We start from the raw sequence: 25,050 nt of genomic DNA on the forward strand, positions 1-25,050 counted from the left end.
AGGAAGGTTACTAAGCAACGTCAGTCTGACCTAATTAATATTCACGAGTGTCATCCCTTATGTGTCCTTCAGTTGACCTTTTACCAGACCCAGTACAGGACTATTAAACTCTACTCCAGCATTAGCCATTCATTGTACTCATTCTAGTTCGTTGGTTGTCCTAGTTGACTTTGCTCATTTGTCTGCACGCACTCGAGTTTCTATGTCTAGCAACCATGTGTAGCCTATATATATCTATGGACTTAACAGACTGGTTTAGAACATAGGAAAGCAGTAATATAAAATGTGATTTTGTTACTTTATTAATTATAGTGAAAATAACTTGGAGATTTCAAAGAGAGTTAGTGTGCTCGGTAAAGATGACTGGTTACCTTGCAGAACCCCGTTTTTAATGAAAATCGACAGAAAAGCTGCAGAGTCGCGCCCTCTAGTGACGACAGCGTTCAGTCGAAATCGTTTAATGCAGTACGATCCGTGTTTCTTGTCTGCAGAATTTTACTGGTTATTTTACTTTTTTTCTGCTGAACTGAATTGTCTTTATCACTCTGCCGTGTTCGTAGCCTATATAAGTATTTATTGTACAGTCTTTTCATCATAGAAATAAATAGGTATAACGCCTAGCAGCTCGAGCCGTGATGACGCGTTTCATGTGCGATATTAAAAGCGGCATATTGCATTAATGTTGCTTTTAATAAATTTAAATTAAAAGGTATAAAATGTAAACTTTATGTAGTGAAGAAAATAAAAGAAATGAAGTTAAACCTTTTTACAGAAATAAATAGCATACAAAGACGCCACAATAATGATCGGATTCAATAGGGATTCAATATTTTATGTTTTGTTTTACCTTTTTTTGTATTTCACAATCACATTCATAATTGGGAATCATTGAAAAGAAAGCAAATCTCACAAAAAATAGAAATATTTCATTTTCAAGTTTCAAATATTCGTTTATTAAATGCCATGGGCTTTAAAGAATTAAATATATATATATATATATATATTTGAATTTTATAATTTTTAATTTTATAATTGTATTATTTATATTAAATTATTTTATTATTATTTTAAAACAGATCGTATAATATTGTATAATATTAATGTTAAAATATTTAAAATGTATGCGACATGAGTGATGTTCCATGGTTATAAAAAAAAACATCCTAAAAATTATTTTAGAAACAAGTTTCTTGTTATAGCCAAATAAGAACATTTGAGATTTTGTTATGAATACGTTAGCCTACTATTCGCTAACTGTTTGTCAATAAAACATTTACCATGTAAAAAAAAAAAAAAAAGTAATATTATTTTATCATTAGGCTATATCGCTATTATCTTTGGGCAAACAGAAAAATTGTGTTTATTTTCCTACTGCTGGTTGGAACGTTGTCTGTGTTTCAAAACCTAGTCAGCTGCCTACATAGAAAGCGTTTTAAGGCATTAATAGGCGCGTTCCGAGTGTTGATATGATTGCACAAAATTCTTCTCACTCGGAAGCAAACCTCACTAAATTAACACGCAGATCGCGTCCTAATACCCGCCAATGATGTCTAGCTAGGAAGGTCACTAGGTTTTGAGACACGGCCATTGTGTGGAGCTCAGTCAGGAATCTTCGCTCTTCTATTCTTCCTTGTGTCTGATTTTTAAGGGAGGAGCTGTAACTCTCGGGAAGATCTAGAGACTTTGGCTGAGGATAACAGCAGGTAGAGAGCTTTTGGACTTGTTAAAAGTTTTCCAGCTGGATTTTGAGATGTTTATTCATGCAGAAAAAGACTTTATGAGCGATCAGAGAGTGATGTATGTAGCATCGGGCTAACTGATATCCGTCTACCCCTCCCTTCTCCATCATGTGTGTCTGATTTAAAGGTTGTGGTCTTCATGTTGTTGATCAGTGATGTAGTATTGGGGCTGATGGAGCGGTGCAATCTCAACTTTATTGGCTGGATAAGTGTATTTTGGGGAGGCTTTCCTCGCCCTGGCTGACTGGCTAACAGGATTAAAGCCGCTAGTGATCTGAGCCTCATAAAGCTGACAAAACAAAAATGATGAGCACAGTCTCGCACGGTTTAAATAACTGAGCCTTTAAATATGTTCAGTGGTTTATTAAAATGTTAAAAGCTACAGTGAAGTGTACTTAAAGGTGTTTTACCTCAAGTTGGACTTCAAAGGTCAACAAAACAAGTACAAACGTGATTGTATATGTTACCGGCATTGTGTGAAAAGCAGGTATTGTATAGAATGCCTAGAGAATATATAGAATGCGTGAAGTTTATAGGCAACGTATGAAATGTCTGTTTTTTGTGATTATGTTGCATACTTTTCCTAGGCATTCTATACATTACCTAGGTATTATACAGAATGACAAACCAGCTGGCCCTTTGGCATTGTATAGAATGCCTAGGAAATGTGTGAAATATAAACCATTTCATACTTTGCCTACAAACATCAGGCATTCTATATATTCTCTAGGCATTCACACATTGCCGTTAATATATATATATATATATATATATATATATATATATATATAATCAGTATCTCACAAAAGTGAGTACACCCCTCACATTTCAGCAACCATTTTAGTATATCTTCTCATGCGACAATACTATAGAAATGAAAATTGTATATACTTCAGAGTAGTCAATGTGCTGTGAACTAAGTGAACTTGTCAAAACTGTGACCAAAGTGTCAATTTTTTGTGTGAGCACCACTGTTAACTAGCACTGCCTTAATCCTTGTGGGCATGGAGTTCACCAGAGCTGCACAGGTTGTTGCTGGGATCCTCTTCCACTCATCCATAATGACATCACTGAGCTGCTGGATGTAAAGCACGTGGCGCTTTTCCACCTTCCGCTTGAGGATGCCCCACAGGTGCTCAGGTCTGGAGACATACTTGGCCACTCCATCACCTTCACCTTCAGCTTCCTCAGCAAGGCAGTTGTCATCTTGGCGGTGTGTTTGGGATCGTTATCATGTTGGAAAACTGCCGTTCGGCCCAGTTTCTGAAGGGAGGGCATCATGTTCTGCTTCAGAGTGTCACAATACATGTTGGAATCCATGTTTCCTGCAATGAAGTGCAGCTCCCCAGTACCAGCAGCACTCATGCAGCCTCAGACCATGATGCTACCACCACCATGCTTGACTGTAGGCAAGACACAATTTTCTTGGTAGTCCTCACCAGGGCGTCGCCACACATGCTGGACACCATCTGAGCCAAACAAGTTTATCTTAGTCTCATCAGACCACAGGACATGCTTCCAGTAATTCATGCTCTTGGACAGGTTGTCTTCAGCAAACTGTTTGCGGGCTTTCTTCTGAGCCAGCTTCAGAAGAGGCTTCTTTCTGGGACGACAGCCATGCAAACCGACTTGTTGCAGTGTGTGACGTATGGTCTGAGCACTGACAAGCTGACCTTCCTGCAGCCTCTAAAGCAATGCTGGCAGCATTCGTGCGTCTGTTTTTTGAAGCCAGCTTCTGCACCTGACGCACAGCACGAGGTTTCAACTATTTTGATCGACCCTTGCGAGGCCTGTTCTGAGTGGAACCCGTCTTGAAAAACCTCTCTCTATGACCCTGGCCACTGTACTGTAACTCAGTTTCAGAGTGTTACCGATCTTCTTATAGCCTAGGCCAACTTTGTGGAGAGCAACAATTCTAATTCTCAAATCCTCAGAGAGTTCTTTGCCATGAGGTGCCATGTTGAACATCGAGTGGTCACTATGAGAGAATTGTACTCAAAGCACCAAATTTTAACAGCTCTAATACAAGATCCACACATTTGTATGGTCCTGTCAAACAGACAAAAACATGAACATGATGAATAGGACATGTGGCTTTGCATGGTTAAATGACATACAACTGTTATCACTTAGGGTGTACTCAATTTTATTGCCAGCTATTTAGAAAATAATGGATGTATGTTAAGTTATTTTCAGAGGGCAGTAAATCTATACTGCTATACAAGCAGCACATTGACTACTCTAAAATATGTCCAAGTTTCATTTCTATAGTATTGTCCCTTGAGAAGATATACTAAAATAGTTAGTGAAATGTGAGGGGTGTACTTACTTTTGTGAAATACTGTGTGTGTGTGTATATATATATATATATATATATATATATATATATATATACCATATTCATGTATCACGGTATTTTCATGGTACTCTTAAAAAGTATTCTTATGTGTTTGCACAAAACAAATCATGTGTCTCTACTAACAGTCAGTGTTGATGTTCTGTGCTCATAGTTTAATGTTAACCACTGTGATCTGTCTTTAGGACTGAAGGACGGTTAATTATGGATCCAGCATCTCTTCCAGAACAACTGTCAGTTGTTAATGAACAGGTGCTGAACTCATCGGACAGATCAGTGACCTCAGCTGTGTGTCTGCGCCGCTTCCTCTGTTACGGCTCTGAGAGCGCCACATATAGCACTAAAGAGTGTCCTCTGGGTATAGAGAACGCCCTGTCCCTGATGCAGTTCATCGAGGAGGGACGAGGCTGTGAGGTGGTGGAGGAGATCAGACGCTTGAATCTGGAGGGCCGCACTGTCCGTTCCAACCCCAGCCTCTTTGCCCTGGCTGTCTGCTCGCAGCATGCAGACTGCAAGACCAGGAAGGCCTCCTTAGGGGCCCTGAAGGAACTGTGTCAAGCGCCTGTGCAGCTTTTCACATTTGTGCAGTATAAGAAAGAGCTGAAAAAGGGCTCTGGGATGTGGGGCCGGGCTCTGCGGAGGGCCGTGACTGATTGGTACAACAGCCAGGACGGAATGAGCCTGGCGCAGGCCGTGACCAAGTGCAAACACAGGGCAGGCTGGTCCCACCAGGACCTTCTCAGGCTGTCCCACATGAAGCCAACCAATGACAGTGAGTGCTTGCAAAATGGTTTGCTGCGGACAGTGATAGGCTTATTTTTAATCTTATGGAAATAAACCATATAGTGACGTCTAAGGGCATTTTTGTAATGTCTGTTCAATGATTTCGACTGCTGTAATATATAGATAAAATAAATGTGTAAATAATAGAATAATCAAAATAATAATAAAAATCAATCAAAATACATTATACAATATTTAAAATGGTTATGTTATAAATAAATAATATTATTTAAAAATTATAATAAAATATAATGTGAAAAAATTGTATTTTTAATATCATGTAATGTAATGTAATTTAGATTAAATAGTTTTAATTGATTCTGAGTCATATTATTATTATTATCAAAATGAGCTCAACAAGTAATATTGTTTATTAGTATTAACTGTAGGTTGTAGTAATAACTGATCACAGATTTGTTTTGCATTTATCAGCTTTTTTACATCAGCTGTGTAAAAAAAAAAAAGGATTTATAGTCAGAACTAAATTTAAACTAAGTTTTATAGTGTGTCAAAAGTCACATGATTAAAGATAAGTATGTGTTCTTGTTCTCTACAGCTGTTGCACTTGTTTGCAAATACATCACAAAAGGATGGAAAGGGGTTCAGGAAGCGTATGGTGATAAAGAGATCTCTGAGGATCTGCAGAAGGTTTTTGCATATCTGGAAGCTGTGGAGAAAGCCAAACACTCAACTGATGAACAGGAGCTGGTTCATCTTATTGAGGAGCAGAGGCTGGAAAAAGAGCAGGTTCTGACCAACCATCTGAAGTCCAAAGAGGTCTGAACCACATTTAACTTTGATAAAAAATGATATATATATGTTATTTATGTTAGTTGCTATTAAATATTGCAGTGGTATTGAAATAGGTATCAAGTATTGTGAAATTCTATTGGAGTCAACTACTGAAATTTTAGTGTTGTGACCAGTGTTGAGGAAACAATTATAATTGTAATGCATTACTTTTAAAAGTAATGCATTACAATATTGTGTTACTTTTTCACAGCTGGGCTTGCTTGTTTGTTTTTAATAACCAAAAAAAAAAAAAAAAGGGCAAATGTAAGGCCCTTTCACACCAAAAGTAAAAAGAATAAGGCTCAGGCTGAAGGAAATGCACATTCAAGCCTGTACAGTAGAGGGCGCAGCTCAAACAAACCTTTCAGCTGGGCTGCCGTTCTGGATTGCAGAAGAATAGAAGAAAGTTCAACATCCCTACTTCAGCAATAAAAGAGAAAAAAACACAAATGTGATGTTTAACTAAAGTCATTTTCTCTTATTAGTATGGTTGAATTGGATAATTTAATGTCAGCAGCAAAGACAGTGGTTAATAAAGTGAGATTAATTGCATAAAGTATATTTGTGTTAACATATTTAGTTATTGCAGGTTTGCGTAATATTCAGAGTTTGCATTTCACTGTTTTTATTCATTTTTATTCAGGAATACTGAATGTGTTTTTGTACAATTATGATGAGTAAATGCCTGCTCACATTTAGTCTAGAACTACATAACCATCATGTTTACACAGCGGACACAACATCTCTGCATCTTACTCACGATTTCTCTCAGCATGGGGACAGGAGAGGTGTCAGTCAATTAATGGGAAAGCAAAGTAACTTGTGTTACTTATTTGAAGAAGTAACTCAATTATTTAGTTGTAAATTTAAAAATAATGCATTACTTTACTAGTTACTTAGAAAAAAGTAATCTGATTACATTACCTCTAACACTGATTGTGACAGCCCTAGTTTGAGCATAGAAATTCAAAGTATAATGTAATAAAGATAAACTACAGAAAATAAACGTTGTTGTTGTTGTTGCTTTTCTGATTTTTCTGTATATGCAGTTTTCTTGGCAGTGGATGCACATGACGAGCGCGCATGAGACTGAAAGGTCTTCTTCATTTTTAATCACAGTATGTTTATTGGTCCTTACAGGTATGGAAAGCATTGCTAAAAGAGATGCCAGTGGTTGTTTTATTGAAGCATTTGGGTAAGTTGACAGCAGACAAGGTTCTGGCACCAGGAAGTCCGGATGTTGCAGCTGTTTGTGAAAGGATTCAGGATGAGACTGCCCTGATAAAGGTCAGTTTACAACAACAACAACATCATTTTAAATCAATAGCTCCTTAGTTCAGTTATTTTGAAATCTTATTATTTATTCTATTTATAGCTTCGGGGCCTTTAAAAATCATGAATGTCATTGCATTATATAGCAAATATATCAAACTCTGTAGCACCTGGAAACAAATCTTTTATCAGAACTAACGTTTCAGAGCCATTTTCCAGTGACTTTTAATAAACTGGTGATTTGGTGATTTTTAGTGGATGTATGAAGTAAGTTCTCCTCAAGTTCACACAGGTGTCCTAACAGAGTAACAACAGGTGTAGTTCATCACATTAAATATGAACATTATAGTAATAATATATTTATTGTTTTATAATCACAAACCTACAAACTTATTTTTGTGATATGGTTTGCTGGGAAAATATTATCTTTCTTTAAAATAAATGATGCTTTGTTATTTTGTAGTAATAATAATAATAATAATAATAATATTAAATAATATGTTCAATGTCTAATTTAGTGACGTTTAAACTAGAGCTACACGATCCTGGATTAATTGAGAATCACCATTTTGGTAAGTATACAGTAATAAAGTACTTACAAATCATTTGCATACCGTCAGTTAATAGTTAATTCATAGTTAATACATATTGTAGTCTACATTGTTAATATATTAATAGGCTATATACAAATAGTGAGTTCTTCATTCATTGTCAAATTATTATTGTTTAATTAGCTCATATGTAAAGAGTTAGATAATGTTTTTTATGTTTTGTTAGCAGCTTATTAACTGTAAATAGTTCTCACCAGATTGGGTCACGGAAAATGGGAAAATGTCATTAATTAAGTGCTTCAAACCAACCTTTATTAAACATTAATAGTATTAACAATAAGTGTTCCTTAATTTTTTATTATTATTATTATTTTTTTTCTCTCTGATTGGTAGGTTTAGGGGTGTACAGTTTGTACAGTATAAAAACCATTACACCTATGGAGAGTTGGCATAAACAACAAATGCCAACTTGTGTGTGTGCTGCAAGTATTTGCAAACATTTTAAGAAACACTGAATTTGAATGCAATTGTCTAATAAAGGTTGGTTTAAAGCACTTAATTAATGACATTTTCACATTTTCCATGTCCTAATCTGAAGTGAGAACTATTTACCCTTAATAATAACCAACAAACAATTTCTTTACTATGAGCTAATTAAACAATAATAATTGTTTATCACACTGACAATGAATGAAGGACTATTTGTATATAGCTTAGACTGCAATATATTAACAATGAATTAACTATAAACTAATGATTTGTAGGAACTTTATTACTGTATACTTATTATAAAGTGTTAGCACTATTTTTTGTTTAAAACCAGATCACGATTTTCACATGATTCTGAATGGACAACTAAACGAAATAACATGTACATTTACTAGAGGTTTTGACAAAATGTTAAATTCCGCAGTCTATTTTAATGTACTTTTGTTTTGTTTTTTTTTGTTTTTTTTTATATTTGATTTGAAAGAATGATTCAATGATTTGCTCATAAATACTTGTTTCATTACTGGATGAATCAGTCACTTGTCGCCACCTACTGGTGTAGCGATGTAATTACTACAGTCTTTATTTGAAGCTTCAAGTTACTTTCAAAAAGTGATTTACTGTATTTTGATTACTACCGTACACATCAGTGTTTATATCTGAACTAAAACTTTTATCTCACTACTTTTGTGATGATCTTAATTATTGTAAGACAGAAATAATGATGTGTGGTTGAAAAGTCTGTTTGTGAAGCTGTTTCCTATACATAACTGCTTTCTCTGGCTCAGCACCAATGTAGATTTGAATGTCCAGGTGTGATATTGTGTGAATGAGATCGCATGGATGTTTGAATAGAGATCGTGATCTATTAACAATTAATCGTGCAGCTCTAATTCATACATTTGAAATTAAACACAAAATGTCCAAATACTTGAAATTAATATACATTTTTACATTTTGATTTTCAATGGGTGTGTTATTTCAGGCAAAAACACAGCCGTTCAACATTCTTGTGGCATCTGAAAACTATAAGAGAGGACATGGGAAGCGTAGCAAACTGAAATGGGAGCCCGATGGAGACATTATTCAAGCCCTGGACTGCGCCTTCTGCAAAACTATTTCAGTAAATGACACCTTGAAGAAAGCTGTGTAACACATTTTTTATCAAGATACTATAGAAATCAAATTCTGATGTTAACCTGTGACTCTTTATGTCTTTAGATTGTGGAGCCCACAGGCAAGCGGTTTTTGGTTGCAGTTGATATAAGTTCTTCTTTGAGCAGTGTGACTCACGGCAGCTCCATCAGCACTGTGGCAGTAGCAGCAGCAATGTGCATGGTAAGACTACACCACTGCAAACTTACTCAGATCCTGTTCTAGAACACAGTGAAGTCTGTGAAGAGCCAAAGTCATATTTTAAGCTAATATTTTGTCCTTGGTGGAAGTGCGTGTGGCTGCCGGGGTCCGCCCCGCACATATTTCACATTCCTTGCATGTTCCTTTTCTGACGTGACGCTCTAGTCTTGTAAACATAAATGAATTGCCTCGCCGGTGCATTGCTCTCATATGCGAATCATGTAAAGAAATTTTAGACACTTTAAGAAGAGTGAAATGTTGATTATATCCAACCAAGAACTTACAAATTCAGTTAAATCAAGACTTTTGTGACTTTTAGTTGATTTGTGTTAGCTTTGAGGCTGTCTGTATGCTAGTCCACTTCCTTTAACCCTGTAAAAGAATGATGATATATGAAATAATAGTCAGAAAAATCTTTTTTTTTTTTTTTAAATGTAACAAATGTTTAAGATAAAATATAAAAAGAAATCTTAAAATAAATTTTGCATGTGCAAAATTTATATCATATTTGATACATCAGGCTTTTATGGCTCATATTATATGAAATAGGAGAATATGGAGATCGTGCTCGAGGAGGAAAAACACCTTTTATTCAGAATTCCAAACTGAGAAAAAAAAAAAGTGCAATTTGGTGCAGTTGCTGATATTTATATGGCCAAAAAGTAAGATCTGAAAGCTTGTAAAGTAAATGAGATCTTTATAGCAGTATAGCAGACAAAATTTGCATATAAATATCAATTTTGACTTTATATCTGTCAATAATATGTTTCAGTAAGATATTTATATGCTTAGTTTTGTGATTAGATCTCTGTATTTTTTATGGTGGGGGGCAAAACATACAGTATAATGTAATACAGTACAGTTATGATTGACAGATAAAAATCTGACGTAACATATTTAATACTCATTGATTTAAAAAAAGATGATGTATAGATAATCAAGTAAACCTAAGTTGCTTCAGTCCAGTAAATGTTCATCTTGAAATATTGCTAACAATATTTCTTACGTTTATAAAGTAAACTCTTACGTTTACTTTATAAAAATCAGTAAATATTTCACAGAAAAAAAGAACCACAAGAACCACTACCCGAAGGTGGACATTTTTACAATTATACTAAAAGGCATTTTATTATCAAAAAAAAGTATAAAATATCAACTTATATAAAAGTAACAAAATATGAACTTGGGAAGATATTTAGTGGTTCTCATTTTAATTGCAGGTAATTGCACAAACGGAGCTAAACGCACAGATTGTTGTTTTCTCTGAAGGAGGTGTTGTTCCCTGTACTATCTCTTCTGATATGACTCTTATGCAAGTAGCAGCACAGCTCATCCAGGTAAGAAGATCTTGAGAAAACATTTCATGCTATAAAGTTATTACATCTACTTCATCTGTAATCATAATTTTACATGTGACTTCTCTCTAGACTCCTGGTGGCAGTACGGACTGTGCCTTACCCATCACTTGGGCATCAGAGAATGAGAAATCTGTGGATGTCTTCATCATTTTCACCAATAATCACACCCTTGGGAGGAAAAATCCAGCAGACACACTGAAGACGTATAGACAAGTGAGTACAACTTGAAAGGGAATGTAGAAGCAATGTGTTTTTAGCTTATTACACTGTTATTTTCTTTGATGTCTGTAATATGTTTTAATAAGGCTGTCAATTTTACACAAATTTAGTGTAATTAATAAAAAAAATGATTGATGTTCGATAATATGGAAATATACTGACTTGTAAAGCTACATTTTACAGTGTCTATCCAATGATTTTTCTTCATTTATTGGATCAATCTTATCAAATACATGCTATCGATACACTAACCGTTCAAAAGTTTGGGGTCCGCAACATTTTTAAAATGTTTTTGAAAGTAGACTCTGTAATACTTTATAATAAGGTTTTATTTGTTAACATTAGTTAACTACTTAAGTTAACTTGAATTAAGAATGAACAATACAACATTTGTTAATCTGTTAATTTCAGCATTTACTCAAACATTAAAATCAAAAGTTGTATTTGTTAACATTAGTTAATGCACTGTGAACTAACATGAACAAACAACAAAGGACTTTATTATTATCAACTAATATTAACAAAGATTAATAAATACTGTAGCAAATGAATTGCTCATTGTTAGTTCATGTTAGTTAATACATTAACTAATGTTAACAAATGAACCTTATTGTAAAAGTGTTACCGAAGTCTTTTATGCTCTCCAAAGCTGCATTTAATCAAAAATACAGTAAAAACAGTAATATTGTGAAATATTATTACAATTTAAAATAACTGTTTTCTATTTTACTATATTTTAAAATGTAATTTATTTCTGTGATGCAAAGTCTTCAGTGTCACATGATCCTTCAGAAATCATTCTGATATGATGATTTGCTGCTCTAGAAACATTTGTATTATTATCAGTGTTGAAAACGGTTGTCCTACTTAATTTTTTTGTGGACACCGTGATAGTTTTTTTTTTTTTCAAGATTTAACCCATTAAAAATATTTAACGTAATTAACGCAGCATCCGTTTTTTCTGTCATCCTTTGGCTGCGCTACAGTATATGATCACGCTAGCATTCATTCATCATTCATTCAAGTGCTATTAAACCATTCAAGTGCAACAAGCCACAAAAAGAACTCAAATCTGTTGAAAGGACAAACATTTCTGTTTTGTTGAGTATCCTCATAGGCACAGTCCTAAACGAGTTAAAAAGTGTTAAAGGATTAGTTCACTTTCAAATGAAAATTAGCCCAAGCTTTACTCCTCAAGCCATCCTAGGTGCATATGACTTTCTTCTTTCTGATGAACACAATCGGAGATTGAGATATTAATAAATATCCTGACGCATCCGAGCTTTATAATGGCAGTGAATGGGATCCACGAGTATGAGCTGAAGAAAGTGCCACCATCCACATCCATCCATCATAAACGGGATTAATGTTAATATTCTACTTACGAAGAAAGTGTAAAACTCTCGCAGTTCAAAACGCTGACGCTACGTCCTATTCAACTTATGGAAAAAGCTTAACTGACGCAAAACCAGTTCTGTTTTTTTCCTAATTTGAATACGGAAGGCGGTCTGGCAGAAGCTAGATATTTAACTTCATAATTTGTAAATAAGGATTTTTTTTTTTTTTTTTTTTTTTTTACACAAATGCATCGCTTCGCTTCAGAAGGCCTTTATTAACCCCTTGGAGCTGTGTGGAGTACATTTATGATGGATGGATGTGGATGGAGACACTTTCTTCAGCTTATATTTGTTGATCCTCGCTCACTGCCATTAGGATGCGTTAGGATATTAATATTTCTCTGATTGTGTTCATCAGAAATAAGAAAGTCATATGGATGGTTTGAGGGTGAGTAAAGCTTGGGGTAATTTTCATTTAAAAATGAACTAATCCTTTAAATGAACAAAGTTGTGAGAAAATAGGATGTGTCCGATCTTAAAGTGACAGTGACAGCAGCCTAATAAACCTGTAGCTGTCTGTCATTAATGTTAATCAAAGTACAAAAGACAAAAATAAAATCACTCTCTGCTCTTGACTGAATAACTTGTAGCTTTAATAAGGATTAATCTGTTTCCAATTTATAATTTATGCAGTGTTTGATTTCTGTATATTTACCTGTTAGACCTACCTGAAAGTCTTAAAGCACTGTTTACAAGGTTACATCATGGTCACAAACAACGAAAACAATAACTTTTTTTATGCATTTCAACAGGGCAGGTACAAATCTGAAATGTAAATCTGGCTATAATTAATGGTTAAAACTGAGGGAAAAAAAATCAGAGACATCAGTGTCAGTTTTGGTATCAGTGATACAGTCCTTCATTCATAGTGCTTAGTAAAAAGATGCCATTAAACAAATATTTAAAATATACCGTCATTATGTTGTTTCTACATTATTTTGGAGATTCAATGTGAAAATATTACAATATTAAAAACTTTGATGTTAGGTGCGATTAATCACAGTTAATTACAGAAAAATGTGCGATTTAATTAGTTAATTATTTTAATAAATTGAATTGACAGTCCTTCTTTTAGTATGGTTTTCTTAATATTAGTAATGGTCATTCTTCATTTTAAAAAGAAAATTGTTTGTGTTTTTTTTTTTAGAAAAGTGGTGTATTTTCCAAACTGATTGTGTGTGGAATGATTGCCAACTCACTGTCCATCGCTGACCCTGAAGACGGCGGCATGCTGGACATCTGCGGCTTTGACTCGCAAGCAGTCGATGTCATCCGTAACTTCGCACTTGATGCCATTTAAAAGCTTTATGTTTTGTAACATGCAGCCAGTTTTCTAAAGGACAACGAGACATTGATGCACCCCGCGTCAACATGAAGAAAAAAAAGACAGTTCTTGCATTTTAATAAGATAATCACATCGTTGTTTTTACAGGTTGGAATCAAGTTAAGGCCTAATTCAATATCCAGCAGGCTGGATTAGTTGCAGTGAAAATCAAGGGGAACAAATTAATGAAGTAACTATTACGTTAACCCTATTCATTCAGTATACTGTATGTTTAACTTGGTCCAATGTAATGTCTTTTACACATTTTTATCAAGTTAAAAAGTTGTGTATGTCACTGACCTTTGTTAGAAGTAATGTTCTATATTTTTAGAGGCCTTGCTCATTGTGTAAAGTCTTCATTCATGTTTTGTTCTGTGTAATGAGATGTTTTAAAATATTACACATTGAGCTGAAAGTGCACATACAGGTCTTCCACAAAAATATGAAGAGAAATATGAAGCAAAATACATTTGCAAGGTCATTGAAATGGAAATCGAGCAATTTGTTGCTCTCAGAAACCGATGTAGCCTATGTTTACATGACCATGATGTACTAAAAATGGAAAGAAAAAATCGTTTTTCACGTACAGACGACAACGTTGTCAAAACGATCCCCGTTCACACGGATCCGCGGAAGCTATTAAAAAAACACTGTATTATGCTGCCAGACCAGTAGTTGGCGATGTCACTTTGTAAAGAAAAACTATGCCTATAAACTGAACGCATAATATGCATGAACATGACATCACCGTTTTCACAAATTCGCATTTTTGTAGTTTACACGAAGACGATGACGGTATCGTTTTCAAAAACTTTGAAATCTGTTTCAAATGTTTGCATTTTCAGGCCCCCAAAATGCCATTGTCATATAAATTAACAGCCAAAATGTTTTTAGTTGAAAACAGTGTTGTGTAAACTGACCCTAAATTACTAGACTTGTCAATTTAATGTTTAATGTTCAAATACTTCAAGTGTTTTGTGGTCCAGCAACTTGATATTTGATAAATGAACGCAAATAACTACTAATTATGATTCAAGAGAAGCTTTTCCCTTCAGTCTATTTAAGACTTAACTGAATATTTTACAATTTACTCCTTGGCGCACTTTTGATGAACTAAATAACACTATATAAATATTCCAAAACTGAGAAAAAAAGAGGTATATGCATTAAATGGTAGAGCTTGTTAATGGATCTTGCTTCTAGATTCATTTATGTGTAGAAAGTTACCTTTGGCGTTTTCTGTTGCTCTTTGTGCCTCTTAAAGTCAAATCAAGGTAATAAGTTTGCTAATGCTGCTAGGATAATAATTATGTAAAGGAAATGTAGGCACAAACTAACAAACACTAAAAACATCTGTAGACAATTACTACCTGTTACTTCTGAGATACAAAACTGAATGTACCTTTGTTTTATTTGTGTAATATTAGAGTTAATTTAGATCTAAACCTCTGATGGGATAAATAAATATGACAAATAATGAAAGACTATGTTCTGATAGATGTTACAAATTGAGGGTACAAGTTATGTTTTTGTTGAATTTGTCCTTGTAGTAACTTGATAGCATGTTACCAAAGTTTATTTATATATATATATATATATATATATATATATTTTTTTTTTTAGGTCAATACATTTCTTTCATAAGGTGACCTCATAATGTTTATTAGCACCACTCTAAAATAATAGAAAACTACAATTATTATAGTCTTAAAGCCAAAATTGCTGTTTAAATTGATACATGTATCCTCTTACCAATTAGGTTCTGTCTCACAAAGAGATTTTTCTGTTAATAACACATTAATTATAAATTAATAAAGATCCTTTTGAGAGTAATTTTTTTGTGATACTCATTAATTCTATTCTGAAATGTTACTATTCAGAATCTTAGTCATAGCAAGTCTGTGTAATGTAAAATATGAATTTAACATTGGTCAATCATGTTTTCAATCATGTTATTGAAGTCTAGTAAACTACTGAATATATTATTAGTAGCAGTCTAGCAGATATTTTGTTAGTTGCTAGTGTCAATAGTATTTTTGTTAATATTTAGAAAACAAGATAGGCTGAAAATAATTTAATATAATAAGAAGATAATTAGGAACTAAGAAATACTTGACAGTATTTTTCCTCACAATGAATAAAGACTTATTATATTAATAAGAAAAGACAAGACTTATAGACTTAAAGTTATTAAAGTCTTTCTGAAGTTATGTAAAAATTGATTTTTTTGTTTTGTTTGCATGAACATAAAAAAAAAAATCTAAAATACGTTTTTATTCTTTTTGTAACGTTCATAACAGTGAATTAGTAGTTGAGACTTGACAGAGGCTGCTCGATTTAGAAGCCCCGGACTGCCTGACCTGTGCATGCGATTCTTAAATACTTTTTAATACATATCTCCTTAAATTCTACTCGCCTGTGAATAATGTCTTTACTGAATCAGCATATATATTTCAAACTGCAGTTGTAGCTCAACAAATAAGATTAGAAAGCTTTTAAATGCATTTATTCTACATAGGCACTATTCGAAGCAGCCCTGTGCTGAGAAGTTGCGGGGTCTTAAATAAAACACTCGTAATGAGGAGGCGCGATCATGGCGGACGTGTTGAGTGTTCTTCGCCAGTACAATATCCAGAAAAAAGAGATCGTTGCGAAAGGAGATGAAGTTATTTTCGGAGAATTCTCCTGGCCAAAAAATGTCAAGACCAACTATGTCATTTGGGGGTATGTGTGCGCTTGTTCTGCTTAGTTGTTCGTGTTGTTTTCAGCTGAGCTGCTTTAGCTGCTAATGCGCTACTGATGGACTCGTGTGGAGAAACTCGTGTTTTGTTGAAATGTTCATGAAAAGGAGAAGGCGTCTGTATTTGTAAGCTAGTGTAAATGCACATATAGATATCGATAGATTATAACTAACATTTTGGCTGTTCCTTTAAACCCACTGAGTTGTTTTCCTAGACAACACTGTAGGCTTCACTGATGCTGCGCAACAACTTCTCATTTGTTACTGTTGAACCATTACAATTTGGTCTGGTTGGAAGTTTAAAACTTTGTAATCAAACACTAGCCACTTACTTCGTACCACAAAATAGAATATAAAAATTGAAAAAGTATATATATATTTTTTTGTACATGGTATACCTTGAAGTACATTGGAGTAACATGTAAATAACATGGTGCATGGATATGGTAATTATGGTAACTTATGTCTCAAAGTACTATGATGTTTCCATCTAATATCACTGTGCCATGGAACTACCGTAAACCTTTGTATAAGTTTCTATAATTGTTTACTGAGTGCAAAACAGCTGGCCATGTTATGTTAGTGAAGCCACCTGACCTCATGTGATGTGTTCTATGTAGGGTTCATACAAGATTGCTGCGTTTTGTAATGTATTTTAGTAAAAATGTATGTATCTTGATGAAAGGGTCAAATTATTGGCTTGCAGGTTCAGTTGTTTTTTTTTTTTTTTTTGTCTGGTAATTATACGTGTCACCAGAGAGAGCACTTGTCAAAGATATGTTATTTTGAACCACAAATTAATTTACAAATCCAAAAAAGAATATTCATAACTTTTCAATCCTACTTTCCATTAATGTTATGCTGATATTATAATGCTAAAATACAAAATAAACTTGAACCTTGTTTCATGTAAGTGTGTGTGTGTATAATATGTGTATATAATTTTTTTTTTTTTTTTTTTTTTAAATGTCATTACAGAACTGGAAAAGAGGGACAGCCTAAAGAGTATTACACTCTTGACTCCATTCTTTTTCTGCTCAACAATGTGCATCTTCCTCACCCGTCCTATGTGCGGAGAGCTGCAGTGAGTAAAATTATATCTTTTATATATATATATATATATATATATATATAACTTATGCTAGGGGTTTTTAATTTAGAATGCAAGTGACATCCTAAAATTCTAAATAATTTTTATTTAACTTTTATAATTCATTTTGATCTTTATTTATTTTGTTCATTGATATCAAGTTTGTATTTACAGTTTTTCTCGATCGCTTTAGCACGTTTTTCACGTTAACATTCTCTGTAAGTGCACTTTTCACAACTGTTTGCTGAAGTGTCAGAATTCTATTGCATGTCTGCAAAACGAGTAACTTACTCAAATTTAATTCAGTGGTTCTCAAACCTGTCCTGGAGTACCACCAGCCCTGCACATTTTGTATGTCTCCCTATATCTGACACACCCATTTCAGGTCTTGCAGTCTCTACTAATGAGCTCATGAGTTGAATCAGGTTTGATAGATAAGGGTGACATACCCTGCATCCCAAAATGTGCATACTATCCGCCCTAAAGAGTATTGAATATTACTAATATCACATACTATTTAGGATGGATAGTATGCACATTGAGACGCAGACATGCAAAATGTGCAGGGCCGGTGGTACCCCTGGACCGGTTTGAGAACCACTGATTTAATTCATGCTTCAAAACGTAGTTATTTACTGTCAGTAAATTGGCCAATGCCACCAAAATATTTTTTTTTTTTTTTTTTGTCATCACGTGAGCCATACTGGACAAAATGTTTAATTTCTATCACCATGAAATATTTGTTATATACAGTACAATTTTTTTTTTTTTTTCCTACGTTTTTGTTGACACTGACTGCTTTCTATACTATACAAGAATGATAGTTTGGTCTAGTACGTAGGTGTCAGTATCAGTAGGTGAAATTTTACTAGGAAAAGTCAATACTGTGTGACAAAAAGAAATGAACATTTGTATTTATACACAGTGCATTTATTTTTGTAGAAATGTTACAGTAATACATGTAAACTAATAATAATTTACAGTTGTTCATTTTTATTCTCTATTATGTTTTCCCCTAACATCAGCACCACATATTCTTATGACACAGACCTATTGTTCTTCCACCACAAGCAACTGCATGTGAATTTTCAGTTTACATGTAACATTTCTACAAAAATGAATGTACTGTATGAATACAAATGTATTTATACAGTACTGCTGTTGCTGTTTATGGTTGTGACATTCCTCCATGTGCAAAATGGTAGTGATTGTGCTGGGCAAACTCCATACATGCTTCCAAACTTGGTTGGTTGATTGTTATTCCTATTACATTACAATGGCAAGCCAATTTAGCAGACATTACAAACATTCCATGTCAGATATTTATAGAATATACACGTATATCTGACAGATTTTGAAAACTGAATGGATCATTTTGCATGTGATGGCTCACAATGAAAGAATGTTTAGAAGTTGTGAAGAGTTTAACAATTTAACTGAGAATCAACTCATCAGTTTTGATCAATTTTTGCAAATCGTAGACATATGTACTTATTCTTTTGCACACATGTGCCAAAACGCATTAAATTTGCTTGAATTAATAAGAAATCTAAATCTGATGTGAACAAGAAACTAACTGTTCAGAGATCTGAACTTATAGTTTTGAGCCAAAGCGATTGAGAGAAACTGTAAATCTATTTTTATTTATATTAATCTTTTATTATTTATTTATTATATTATTTATTTTAGTCTTTTTAGTCTAAACATTTTTTACACTTTTTTACACTTTTTTTTTTTTTTTTTAAACCCTTCATCTATACCACACATTTTTGTGCTTAGTACAGCATTTTTTTTTTTGTGTAGTACGACATTGTGGCGTTATTTGTGGCATTATGACCCTTAAAGGGATAGTTCACCCAAAAATGAAAATCATTTACTCACCCATGTTCCAAACCTGTATGAATTTCTTTCTTCTGTTGAGCACAAAAGAAGATATTTTGAAGAATGTCGGTAACAAAACAGTTGATGAGCCCTATTGACTTCCATAGTGTATATATATGTATATTTTTTTTTTTTTTTTTTTTTTTTTTTTTTCCCATACTATGGAAGTCAGTGAGGCCCATCAACTGTGTGGTTACCCATATTCTTAAAAATATCATCTTTTGTGTTCAGCAGAAGAAAGAAACTCATACAGGTTTGGAACAACTTGAGGGTGAGTAAATGATGACAGAATTTTCATTTTGGGGTGAACTATCCCTTTAAAATCATTTAAACTCTGCCCCTCTTAAAAGTCAGTTGTCTGCTGTAATGCAACAATGCGATTCACCCATAATAATTTTTTATAATTTAGTTTGTGTGCACATTTTGCACAGGTGATTGGAAAGTAAAAGCTAAACCTGTTTCTCTGATTGCAGACAGAGAACATCCCTGTTGTAAGACGACCCGACAGAAAAGACTTGCTGTCCTATCTCAATGGAGAAAGCTGTAAGTGTGACGAAAAATCTCAGACATTACAGTATTCAAGCTCATTACTAAAGCAACATAATAATTTTTTGGTTTGTAATTAAAGTGGTATTTGATTAAATTTTACAGCATCATCGACGAGTATTGACAGAAGTGCGCCCATTGAGATTGGTCTACAAAGGCCGACACAAGGTGTGTGGATTTTTCTTTTTTGAGCATGTTCTTATTTTATTTAGGTCTTTATTCCAGGGCATGTGTTCTGAAACAACTTGAAGAAATTTCATCTTTAAAGATTTGAAGTAGTCAAAAGTAACTCTAATTGAAGAATCACTCATTTACAATTACAATTGTTTTAACAGTTAAAAGGGCAGCAGATGAAGTGTCGTCAGAGGCAAAAAAACCTAGGGTTGAGGTAAGAAACATTTTAAAACTTTAACACAAGTATTTCTTTGCTTTCCATCTAAAATCTTTGCTTGTGATTCTCAGGATGAAGAGCGTGTGCGACTGGATAAGGAGCGTCTGGCGGCTCGTCTCGAGGGTCATAAGGAAAGCATTGTGCAGACGGATCAGATCAGGTATGATGAAACTGATCAAGTGTTTAAATGCACCCCTTTTATGGTTTTCGGATATTACCTTTCACGTAGGATAGTTTAAAAGTCTTAAAAAGCATAAAAAAAATTTGATTTTTAAAATTTTAAGCTCAAAGTCTTATTTTTACTTATGAGAGGTCTCATTTTAGATGACACTTTGACCTAGACATATCTAAATACTTCACCAAATTAAAAATATCTAATTAATGTTATGATTTTTTTTTTTTATATATATAAATCTTTTGTTGTGGATTTGCTTGTTCACGTGACAATTTACGACAGTGTATTGCACACTGTCTCCTGTATGTGAAAAGAAGAGAGGAGAAGGAAATGGGTAAATGTGAGTTCAGTTGTAAGTTCCTTCTTTATGTGTGTAGGGGTGTGCGATATAAACCCTAACCTCCAAAACAAAATTAGGAGCCTTTTAAAATAGCATAATTGGAGCACTTTATCACTATGACTATGGGAGTTCACAATACATACAAAGGATCTTTCAGACAAGTTAAAAAAATATGCAATGCAAGTGGTCATTAATGCATTCTCTAAAGAGCGTTTTATAATTTTGTTCCTAATTTTAAAACGTAATTCCCGATTTATAAACTCAATAAAGCTGTGCTGTGTATTGAATAGAGGTCGACCGATTTATCGGCTGGCTGATTTTTGGCATTTTTTTATTTATTTATTTATTTTTATTAATCTGCATCGGCCAATTGTGCTGCAAATTAGGCCGATTAATAGGCAGGCGCGATTGCCATTCCACTGGCATAAAGGCCCGGTTATACTTCATTTTCTGCATTCCGCTGCATCTCGCGCACAGTTGAACGTGCGAGCCTTTCCGCGGAAAAGTGTGCACATGCCGAACACGTTATCTAATGGACTGCTGTTTTCAAGCGCTCAAGTCACTCACACATGCCCTGCTGTACAAGCGGATCGTCCTGCATGTGGACGGGGTGTGCGAGCCTTCAACCAGCTGTAGTTTAGGCTACAGGTAGGCACGGGTACTAAAACCTGGTAATGAGCCCAGCAGCTAAATTATTATATTAGCCTGCATTGTATAGATAAGCTCTGACGTTATCAATTCTGTTACTGTACGTTACTGGAGAATTTCTCTCCCTCTGAGGCTGCATGTGAGACGGAGCAACTCTGCAGCCGCGCCTCGTTCAAACACCGCTTCAGCTAACGATGGCAGGGGAAAACAGACCTTTCAAAAGTGTAATTACATTGTAGCCTACTTGAATTGATGCTGGTCATACAATAAGTGCAACAAGTCATTTACATGTGAAAGCAGAAACACATGCAATTCAGATGAAACTTCTGGCTAAACGTGGACGTTAACTTTCCTCATTAAATGTGTCTGTGGGTTTGACGTGGCCAGTCAGTGCACTCTAATGCAGTGATGAGCAGCAGGCTGTGTAATATGGGTGAACTCTTTTATTTTTGTTATCACTTATATTATTGGCCATTTGACTTTGGGGGAAGAAAATCGTCCAAAAAAATCGGCATCATATGTCTGCCATTGGCTGTCCTGATTTCTAAATATCGGCATCAGCCAGAGAAAAACCCATATCGGTCTACCTCTAATATTGAATATAGTCAAAAGTTGAAGGAGGCATGCAACACTTTTTAGTTGTGACCCTTAACTGCTTAGTTCTCCTAAATTGAGGCTGCGAGTCCCGTCGCTTAGCTAATCATACTTCTGCTGATCTTAGATCTCTGTCAGAAGCCATGTCTGTGGAGAAGATCGCTGCTATCAAAGCTAAAATCATGGCCAAGAAGCGCTCTACTATCAAGCCTGACCTGGACGATGACATCACCCAGAAACAGAGAAGCTTTGTGGATGCAGAAGTAGACGTGACCAGAGACATTGTGAGCCGAGAAAGAGTGTGGCGGACAAGGACGACGATTTTACAGAGCAGCGGCAAGGTAAGAGGAATCACCCTAATTTAAAAAAAAAAAAAAAAAAAAAAAAAAATTAAAATATTGACATTGGCTGATTAGTTTTTCTGATTGGCCAGTGCATTAAAACAGCAGCGCCTAATGCAGCTTTCGAGACAAAGTTGGACCTGGGAATATTCCAAATTAAATGTCCAACTTCAGCGAGTTCCAGTCATCACACATCACGTTCACATGTTGACCACATGATGTCCCCATGACACAATGGGAGCATATCCTGTTTTATGGTTTTATGTCAATTATGGCAAAAAAAGAATAAAAATAACAAAATCGCTTTGAAAACGGCAGACAAAAAGCAAAAACGAAGGTATATCATTACATAAACTTAATGTCTAATGTTAAAGATTGTTTTTTTACGTTTATGCTCATTGGAAGTGGATTGGAATTTTGTAAGTTACGTCAAATGATGCGTCTCGCTGAGGTCAGGGTTGATTGATGTCCCCCGAGTTCACACGGCGAATGTCTGACTTTGAGTGGTGTTCCAGACGTTATTTCCTATAAGGTGGTGGGAATAAATCCAAATTCCGATCTGTCTGGAAAGCAGCATAATCACACAGCTCTCGCATTGTCAGTCTTCAGTAGTTTATGGTCTCTGTTTAACAATCATATCTTAATACGTTATTAGATAGAACTGTTAAAGAAAATAAACGGTATGCAAAAAAGCATAGCGTTTGCTTTTATATTATTAGTAACAAAGGCAAACAATAATCTCTGAATATCTAATAATTTCACAAACCTTGCAGATTTAATCGATTCCAGCTGTGAGATCTCTGAAGTGTGTATTAGCCTGCATTAACGTGTTTCGGTGTGTGACGGTCGGTCCGTGCGAAGTGAATGCGGAGAGGAGTAGAGTTCAGCTTCACTGGAGACGCAATCGACAACTTTAAATCCTTGATTTTAAAATATGCTGCGCTATATCCAGTTGCCCACTGTCATATTCATGCCATTTTCACTGTGCTGTATGTAAAATTAGTGTTACCTTGTCTTTATTTGAAAAAAGATGATTCCCAGTGAGCACAAACTTACCAGATTACTGAGTGCCCTGTTGTTTACTTCCTTTTTATTCATATATTCATTATATTTTTAAACAATTACTTTATTTGTGAAAAACACTGTAATAGAATCAAGAAGTTGCCATCTAAAGTAACCTATAAGTATGTTTATTTTCTATATATATATATATATATATATATATATAATTTTTTTTTTTTTTTTTTTTTTTAAACCTTTTGCGCACGCGCTCTGTGTGTGACGTCATATCAATCACACTTGCGGAGACGACCATGGACGCGACACCAACAGAGCTCATTGTTATTTTTGCCCTGTTGATTATGCATCGACGATAGCCGGAGATATTGTTAAAAGCATCAAATATTGGCAATATTAAGAGGATTAGGTATTTCCAATTAATGTAGGCCTGTTACATTCTTCTAGTCTATTATTATTACTATTAGGTTAGGCCTGAATTATTATTAAATTAATATTACAATAAATTTGCCCCGCAATAATTTTATAGCGCATCACCGCATAACTGACGTGCTGTGAGGATAATAAAAGATTAAGCTATTAGCTATTTGTGATAATGTTTTGAAATCGGCCATCACTAAATAAGTGAAATTTTTAGGTCTATTATAAAATAAATAATAATTTTAATTATATTATAACTATAATTATAATATAAAGAGTGTAATATTTCCTAACACTGCAGTCATCAATGAAAATTAAGCGCAGCTTTACTTCAAGCACCGACTTTATAAAAAAAAAAAAAAATAAAAAAAACCTGTTTAACACGAAATACTATTATTCTCATTTGTTTTACTAGCCTATATGTCCGGCCACAAGAGAAATACTGGAATCAATTAAGACAGTTATATGCCATATTTATTTATATATATATATATATATATAATATGTATGTTGAAATTCGTCTCTGAGAGAATATGCTCTGTTAATGCAGCATCAGACAGCTCTGTCATTTACTTTCACTTTCTGAATACTGACCGTGGTTGAGACCTTTTCATCTGCATAACTGCTTTTTGTGTGATATCCATTGGCTCCCCTTCTTGTTTTAAAACGGAAAGATTTCCAATATTATGATGTATCTATCTGCCACTGCCTGTTGGCATACATCTTTACAACTAAAGATGTGCATGTGAACTTGCACACTGCGTAATGCGTGTCAACATTGCACTGCGCATGTGCAGACTTCTGAATTTTCAATTGAGAAAGTAGTTGGATTCAAGCGTTTACATGGTCATTTTTTTTTACTGTTGGATCAGATTAGAAAAGGAATAAACCACCCCTTCCAATCCGATCCAAATTTCATTCGGATCAAGCTCAGTCGGTTCGATTAAGGTGTTTACATGAACATTTTTCAATCCAATTGAGCCGTCAATCCGATTACAAATGGATTATTTGGGTGCATGTAAACGTAGCCAATGTGTACATCTGATGAGATCATAACCACATTTTGCGGTTTGGGGGAACAATGTCGTATTTTAGATTTTAACCACTGAAAAACACTTAGGCACTAACTTAAATATATGAAGATTTTTTTTTTTTTTTTCTTGTGTTGTCACTTTTAGTTTATTGATCCCAGTGAGGTTGGAGCACGTTTTCAGTGTGTAGCAGACCTAGA

General features: G+C 34.4%; 2 protein-coding genes across 2 annotated transcripts in view; both read left to right on the plus strand.

The window, feature by feature from the left end:
- The first annotated feature begins 1,561 nt into the window (after positions 1 to 1,561).
- ro60 (Ro60, Y RNA binding protein) lies at positions 1,562 to 15,118 on the plus strand. Its single transcript, XM_051860534.1, has 9 exons — positions 1,562 to 1,703; positions 4,281 to 4,867; positions 5,435 to 5,655; positions 6,811 to 6,957; positions 8,968 to 9,105; positions 9,204 to 9,320; positions 10,559 to 10,675; positions 10,766 to 10,909; positions 13,460 to 15,118. The coding sequence occupies exons 2-9, from the start codon at positions 4,300 to 4,302 to the stop codon at positions 13,610 to 13,612; spliced, it is 1,605 nt and encodes a 534-aa protein (XP_051716494.1). The 5' UTR covers positions 1,562 to 1,703; positions 4,281 to 4,299; the 3' UTR covers positions 13,613 to 15,118.
- Positions 15,119 to 16,190: 1,072 nt separating this feature from the next.
- Positions 16,191 to 25,050, plus strand: part of cdc73 (cell division cycle 73, Paf1/RNA polymerase II complex component, homolog (S. cerevisiae)) — a 34,219-nt gene continuing 25,359 nt past the window's right edge. Inside the window, exons 1-7 of the mRNA XM_051860544.1 lie at positions 16,191 to 16,360; positions 17,355 to 17,460; positions 19,821 to 19,890; positions 19,999 to 20,061; positions 20,229 to 20,281; positions 20,356 to 20,444; positions 22,169 to 22,382. Of these exons, the coding sequence (XP_051716504.1) occupies positions 16,230 to 16,360; positions 17,355 to 17,460; positions 19,821 to 19,890; positions 19,999 to 20,061; positions 20,229 to 20,281; positions 20,356 to 20,444; positions 22,169 to 22,382 (726 nt within the window). The 5' untranslated portion in view covers positions 16,191 to 16,229. The remainder of the gene's footprint in view (positions 16,361 to 17,354; positions 17,461 to 19,820; positions 19,891 to 19,998; positions 20,062 to 20,228; positions 20,282 to 20,355; positions 20,445 to 22,168; positions 22,383 to 25,050) is intronic.

This window comes from Ctenopharyngodon idella, chromosome 2 (assembly GCF_019924925.1).
Source record: "Ctenopharyngodon idella isolate HZGC_01 chromosome 2, HZGC01, whole genome shotgun sequence".
Taxonomy (NCBI): domain Eukaryota; kingdom Metazoa; phylum Chordata; class Actinopteri; order Cypriniformes; family Xenocyprididae; genus Ctenopharyngodon; species Ctenopharyngodon idella.